The 7412-nt window shown below is 38.4% G+C and overlaps 1 protein-coding gene across 2 annotated transcripts; it reads left to right on the forward strand.

Moving 5' to 3' along the window:
* Positions 1–1660: 1660 nt before the first annotated feature.
* Positions 1661–7290, forward strand: cdk21 (cyclin-dependent kinase 21). Of its 2 annotated transcripts, none has more exons than XM_074656297.1 (8): positions 1661–1809; positions 2026–2287; positions 2876–3008; positions 3668–3835; positions 4013–4122; positions 4275–4325; positions 4522–4654; positions 6023–6163. In XM_074656297.1, the coding sequence occupies exons 2-8, from the start codon at positions 2046–2048 to the stop codon at positions 6029–6031; spliced, it is 846 nt and encodes a 281-aa protein (XP_074512398.1). In that variant the 5' UTR covers positions 1661–1809; positions 2026–2045; the 3' UTR covers positions 6032–6163. The 2 variants fall into 2 exon arrangements, with proteins under 2 accessions (XP_074512398.1, XP_074512397.1); XM_074656296.1 differs by having other exon boundaries at positions 1663–1809; positions 6122–7290.
* Positions 7291–7412: the final 122 nt, after the last annotated feature.

Consider the following 7412-nt stretch of genomic DNA (forward strand, 5'->3'; position numbering starts at 1 on the left):
TCTTTGGTGTTCCACGTATACATTTTGCACAATATTTGGTCAACAGGTTAATTTCTAACTGCGATCACTTGATATTTTATTTTATTATCTACTTTTATTGCCCCACCTGAGCTGCTTCTCATTTCACGATTTTTTTTGCGCCTCCTCGTCTCCTCTCTCCTCGATCCTCTGGCTTGTGACCCGGAAAACCATCTCAGCGCTCCGTCTTTAAGGACATCCCAAAAAAGTCAGATTTTCATATCTTTTATACTATAAAGCAGGTTTGTGTGCTCTATAAATACTGTTAAAGTATGGAAACGCTCAGTATACGGAGAAATACGCACAACTCGTTTTTAGAAAATGTGCGTTTGAAACAAGCCGTCAGAATTTCTGTCTATTTGTGATGTCACAAATATACAATATTTGGATCATTACACGGTTTTAAACGTAAACATTCTAAATGTGTCCCAGTTTATTTCCTGTTACAGTGTATGTGAATAACATCAGCTGACAGGAAGTAAACATGGACCCAAACTGTTGCTTAGCAACGCAATTCCGTTGCAATTCCGTTGAAATGCACTAAAACGGAGCGTTTCAAACAGAGGATAAATACAGGTATATTCAGGCAGACAGTGAGGAAAATCAAGTTTTTTTTTTTTTAACATTACAGCATGTAAACATGTACTAGTAGAAACTACAAAATACAAGTATGATGAAAATGAGCATGTTATGGGACCTTTAATACAAATATTGGTACATATTTCTTCTCATTTCTTATTTTTCTTATCATTTATATTTCTCTACATATATTTTGTTATATATTGTAGCATTATGTAAATCATTTACATGTTACATACTGCTTTTTCTATTTTCTTACATTTCTTTAAGTCTATGGGATCAATAAAATATTTATGATTCTGATAAAAAAAAATCCTATCTCAATATAATTAAACATTCACTTTGTTGCTAATTACTAAGATATTAATATAAATAAGGTATTTCATATTGTTTAAAACGGCGTAAAGGGTCTAAATATTGTATATTCGTGACATCACAAATGGACAGAAATCCTGACAGCTTGTTTCAAATGCAGAGTTTCTGAATACGGGCTGTGTGTATTTCCCTGTGGATTGAGCGTTTCGATACTTTCACAGTATTTATATAGGACTTAAGCCTGCTTTATAATAAAAAAACAAAATGAAAATCTCACTTTTTTATAATATGTCCCCTTTAATACAAATATTGGTACATATTTCTTCTCATTTCTTATTTTTATTATTATTTATATTCTAGCATTATGTACATAATTTACATGTTACCTTTTATTTTCTATTTTCTTACAATTCTTTATGTTTATATAAGAGCAACTGTAACTGAATCAATAAAATATTTATTATTCTGATAAAAAAAAATATCCTGTCTCAATATAAATAAACACTCACTTTGTTGCTAATTACTAAGATATTAACAAAAACTTTTGTAAACAGACTTTTTGTGGCCCATTAACTTCAAAGCTGTTGTTGATAATCCAGGTAATAGTGTGGATACCACCCTCTTCCCAAAACACCACTTTCATGTCTTGCGTGTTTATAAATGTTGTGTATCAGTGATCTGCCTGCACCTGAACGCAGCATGTGTTGACAGCTCCTCTGACAGCAGCAGGGGAACACGTGGACAGAGAGTGGGTGATAGCAACATGTAGATTTAGAGCTTTCTGATTAGTTGAAGGATAAAAAGGGGTGTGATTTTCTTATAATTTTGCAGATATGCAGCGACATTTTTCTGCAGGCGGCAGCGGCATGGAGGGGGAAGTGTGCTCAGCAGTGTGAGGTAAAGTAAAAACAACAGATACTGTACTAACAACATTTAATTAATAACATTAAAACATGATTACAGCATGGTTAGCAGCTGTGTGGATAGTAATGACCTGCTAGCTAACCTGCAAACCACTCAGTTAGCAAGCTAAGTCTTGTTAAACGTGTTAAAAGCAGGTAAAATATGACTTTTTTTAATTGTTGTTATCCTAAAATACACATTTTTATTCAGAAAGTTAATTTGAGCTGTAAATGTGGGAGGCCATGGACGTGTGCGCTAAGCCGCTGAGCTACGAGCTGCTGGCGGCAGTAGGAGAGGGCTCCTACGGTAAGGTGTTCAAGGCCAGAGAGGTGGAGGGCAGACAGCGACTCCTGGCGGTCAAGAAGTTCAACATCCGCGGAGACGCGTCGGAGATCGGCATCCCTCCGTTCATGATCCGAGAGGTGGCGCTGCTGAGGAAGATGAAGTACTTCAACCATCCCAACATAGTCCAGTAGGTTCAGGTCTAGGTCAGGGGTCAGCAACCTCTACTATCAAAAGAGACATTTAAAATAAAATAAATGAATAAATCTGTATGGAGCTGCAAAACATTTGAGCATTGTGATGAAGTTTATAGTCTAATGCAGTGAGGGTCAAAGTGCAAATGTACGACGGAGTATTAGGGCCACATTGAGGGAAATAAAAATCTGAGATTTCCAGAATAAAGTCATAACTTTACGTGGAAAAAGTCGTAATATTACGAGAATAAAGTCATAACTTTACGTGGAAGAAGTCGTAATATTACGAGAATAAAGTCATAACTTTACGTGGAAAAAGTCGTAATATTACGAGAAAAAAATTCGTAATATTACGTGAAAAAAGTCGTAATATGACGAGAATAAATTCATAACTTTTACGGGAAAAAAAGTTGTAATATTACGAGAATAAAGTCATAACTTAACGGGAAAAAAAATCTTAATATTACGAGAATAAAGTCATAACTTTACGGGAAAAAATGTCGTAATATTTGATACGAAGCAGAGCTGCTCATATTGTCTTTCTTGTTGTGTTTTTTTAATCTCATGCTGATTTAAACGTACAGGCTGTTGGATGCGTCTGCTGTACCAGTGGGCAGGAGCTTGGATCTCACTCTGGTGCTGGAATACATTGACCAGGACCTGTCAACCTACCTCTCCAAGGCTCCTGCTGCTGGACTGAGCCGTGACTGTATTAAGGTGTCAACTCCTCACCAGACTTATCATAGTATAACTCCAACAATTGCATACTCTACCTTTTTATTAAATGTATGTAAATACATTTTCCTACCTCATTTTCTTCTTGACATTTGGGCAGCCTGTACAGATTCATTTAATTCTTCTTTTGAGTGGCTTAGTAGCATTTGAGGCAGGTTTTACATGCTCCTCATCTCTCTGGTCAGACATCTGATATAAGAGACAAATCACTAACTCTTATCACAAGGTTACTTCCATCATGCGATCTCAAATTCTCCAGTGTACTGTGGATTGAACTTGTGTCTCTTTTCACATTGAAATGGTCTACCATAGTATAACTGTAAGTTCACAACTTTTGCCTCAGGGACCAAAGCCGGTGGTGTGTTCGGGTGTTTCTTGTGAACTTGCAAAGCTGGAATTCCCTGTTTTGCAGCATAATGTCCTAAAACACCTGACAAATTGTTAAATAGTTTCAGTTCATGTGATGTGTTGCTAATAACTGATGACAACCAAAGGCATAGTGTGGGTGTTTTGAAGTGGGGTTGTATAAGTTGTACTTATCCATAGTCAGTGTATTACCTACAGTAGATGACGGACGGCACGCCCCCAGTTTGGAGAAAGAGATTTGGAGACATCTCTTAAGCTCCTGTCTGTCTGTACAGGATGTGATGCAGCAGCTGCTGCAGGGACTGGACTTTCTACACTCAAACATGGTGCTGCACCGTGACCTGAAACCGGAGAACATCCTGGTCAGCAGCCGAGGAGAGGTCAAGATCGCTGATTTCGGACTGGCACGCATCTACACCTTCAATATCGCTCTCACTCCAGGTGTAAGTGAAGCAACACACAGAGGAAAGATCCTCTCCTAAGCCTGTTTTTTATATATATAGCAGCACTGTATTCTGTCTGTTCCTTAGCTTGAGGTGAAACCTGTTCTTTTGTCACTTCTCCCTACCCCTGGCTGTGTGTCTTTATTCCTTACGTCCTCTCTTCCTCTCTCCGTTCAGGTGGTGACGCTGTGGTACAGAGCTCCCGAGGTGCTGCTGAACTCTGTTTACATGTCCTCAGTGGACATGTGGAGCGCTGGCTGCATCTTTGCTGAGCTCTTCCTCTTGAGGTAAGGAGCCTGTGTCTGGCCGGAGGAGATATGATGTGGCATTAGAGAGTGTAATTTAAGAGGTTAAACATTCTCCACAGCTGTCAAGATAGAGATAAAGTTGCCGTATGACATTTGTTGTGTCTTGTTCATTGAACACTTGTCTCCCACAGACCACTGTTTCAGGGATACACAGAGGTACAGCAGCTGCAAAAAATCTTTGAGTGAGTTTCTTTCTCTCGCTATATATATATAATAACATTAGAATGATGGGGATTTGCCTGTTTGCTCCATATTGCCCAAACCTTAAAATCAAATAGGGATTATACTGCACCCAAGCCTTACTTTAATGCTTGAAAGCTGCAAATACTTCAGTTATTTGCAGCTTATTCGTTCTTTGCTTTCCTGTATGTTTTTCAGGGTGATTGGTTTGCCCAGTGAGGAGGACTGGCCCACCGACAGCCCCATCTCATACTCAGTCAGCTGGGGACCAACAGGCTCCTGCACCAAGCTGCTGCACAACCTGGACCCAGACGACGACGACCTACTATCTGTGAGCACATCTGTTTTTCTGTCTTCATGACATTTCACACTTAGACTTACACACTCGTAGAGACTTTTTAACAAGTAACAAGACTAAGAGTCTCCAACCAGCAGCTCTGTGAGGCTGTACTCTGGCACAGTGTAGTCCCAGTTTGTGCCTCTCATGTATTATCATACGTCTGTGTCACAGGTGTAACCATCGGTTTCTCTAAAAGATAATTAACCGGTGATATCTGAAGAACCCAGAAGGTCGTTTAAAACCACTTACCGCCTGTGTTTCAAGTGGAGAAAAATAAGTGCCGGTACTCCTCTTATTCACATGATGTGTATCTGCTGGTATCAGCAATCATTACACACACATTTTGAATTTCTACAGTTAATAAAAATGCTAGGAGTTATCGGGTTTAGGGCTCATCCCACAAGAAATTTGAAGGTTTCTTTTTTATTTTTGACCATTAGTATTACTATCGATAACACTGAAAAAGCTTAAAGACAAAACTTGCTATAATTATTTTATTATTTACACATATCACAGCTTTCGTTGAACATTTCATTCTTCTGTTTGCTCTGTAAGATCATATTCTATAAATCAAAAGAGCAGATTCAGAACCTTTTTAAATAATGTTTAATTAATTATATTTATTCACAAATAAAAAAAGGTTATGACGAACAGTTCACCAGTTATTTTACAAAAAGGACATGAACATTGTAATTACAGCACCCTCGTTCTCATCCCCTGTGCGTTGGCCCAGATTCTCTCCACGTTGTTTTTATGTTCATACAGATTTTGAGGCGCGGACCAAAAACGCTGGCGCTGCGCCGTATTATTAATTTAAATTAATTAATTATGAATCTCCCAGAGAACCTGATATGGAGAGGGCAGAAAAGAGTACCGGCAACTTGTGAGAAGTGCCGCTGCGCAATAAAAAGTCACGGTACGCCAAAAGGTAAAATGTAGAAGTGCTGGTACCGCTTACCGGTGAGAACGGCCCACTTCAAGCACTCCTTACCGCTGTTCTAAAGATATTTCCTGAATCCTCAAAGACTCTTCTAACCATCTGGATGAAACATATTCTATCTGTTGCACGATAAAAAAAAGATTTTTGACCCTATTCCCAAAGTGCGCGTTAAAGAATCATCCTCTGGGAACCATGAATGTCTGTACAAAATGTCATAGCAATCCGTCCAACAGTTGCTGAGATATTTCAGTCTGCATCAAAGTGTGGACTGACCAGCGTCGCTATCCCTAGAGACATGATGCTAAAGATAGCAAACATTTGCCAGTTACAGCTTCACAAATGTAAAGAGTTGCATGCTTATCTGTGTTTCATGGCTTTATAAATAGATGTTTTTGTTGTGTTTTTGGCTGCTTGGTCAGACTAAATAGGGAGGTGTAAGACGTGAGAAGCAGCACTGAGACTTTAAACGGTGCTTTTCGCCGAGTGGTTTGTAAGGTGTGACCTCTCCTTACCCGCAGCAATGTTTGGCATTCAGACAGAGCAGACGCATCTCAGCTGCCAAAGCCCTGGTTCATCCTTTCTTCATGAAGCACTGAAGCTTTGGAAGAAGAAAAACGTCAGCTCCCTCTGCTTCTCTACTGTCACTTATTACTAACTAGTCTTTGACAGCTTTAAACATGAGTTCAACAGCATCATGAGAAACTGAGGTCAGGATTGAGGAAACAACTTAACACCTTTTGAACGTCAGTGTATAGAAAACACAATATGCCTGACAAAAACCGAGACATTTTTGAAGGAGTTTTATTTACTTATAATTTGACCAGCCATCATATGAATCGAGTAGAAGTATGTTCCTTGATAAAAAGTTTTTTGATTTGATAGCACGCTGTGTATTTCCACAAAACGTAGTGCTACTTTTTTGTTGATTGTTATTATTAAGAAAAGAGAATATTATGAGCACCTTTAAGTTGATGAGCTGGTTCATGTTGTTTCACTAAAGCTTTTTTGTTCTAGACTTGTAGATGAAGTCTTTTATTTTTTGTTATTGTATTTATGTTTGTATTGACAGATTGTACCAGATATTTTTTCTATATGAGTTGCACTGTTCATTTAAGAAGCATTTCCATAAATGACTCTCATTTCCATAAATGTCTCTCAAACTCGTCTCTGCATTTGAATGCAACATGATAACTGATGCATTCAGGTAGATCAGGTGATCTGCAGACTTTGGCTCTGTGACTGATTGCGAGACAAAGACATCTACTGTATCTACCCTTTGTAATGTAGTCTGGTCCTGTGTGCTTGTGTGAACAGTTAATTTAAGAGTCCCATCAGCAGGTATAGATGATGGATGGATAAACTGAATATATCTCTTCTATGCAACTGCATGGTATGAACAGAAGGGGGCGATGCTGAACCAGTAAGGGAAGAACCAGCAGCATAATGGGTCCTCACTTTGCCCCACAACTTCAGTTGCTCCCCTCTTAAACGGTCATATCAACTAAATTACAAAACATTTTTCATCTCTGGTGGTATCTGGCTGTGCAGACACTTTTTTCAGACACAAACGTTCATCCTTTACATCCTAAATATATATGTATATATGTATATATATATATTTACTTGCCCCAAATCAAATTGCCTTCGTGGATTAATAAAATTGTATTGAATTGAATAAAAAAAAAAACTTTCAAACTAGATTTTGACAGGAGGCCACACCTTTAGGTAAAAGGTTTTGGTTGATATGGTGCTTCAATTGTGCAAATTAACCAACAAATTTGCAATTAAAGGGACTGCTTGCAACTTTGT

This window comes from Sebastes fasciatus, chromosome 13 (assembly GCF_043250625.1).
Source record: "Sebastes fasciatus isolate fSebFas1 chromosome 13, fSebFas1.pri, whole genome shotgun sequence".
Taxonomy (NCBI): Eukaryota; Metazoa; Chordata; class Actinopteri; order Perciformes; family Sebastidae; genus Sebastes; species Sebastes fasciatus.

What these genes read in the sequence shown, in the direction of transcription:
- cdk21 (XM_074656296.1), top strand. Translation starts at nt 2,046, where the DNA reads ATGTGGGAGGCCATGGACGTGTGCGCTAAGCCGCTGAGCTACGAGCTG. An exon ending in AACCATCCCAACATAGTCCA is followed by an intron (nt 2,288 to 2,875) that starts GTAGGTTCAGGT and finishes TTAAACGTACAG; the next exon opens with GCTGTTGGATGCGTCTGCTG. An exon ending in CAGCTGCAAAAAATCTTTGA is followed by an intron (nt 4,326 to 4,521) that starts GTGAGTTTCTTT and finishes TATGTTTTTCAG; the next exon opens with GGTGATTGGTTTGCCCAGTG.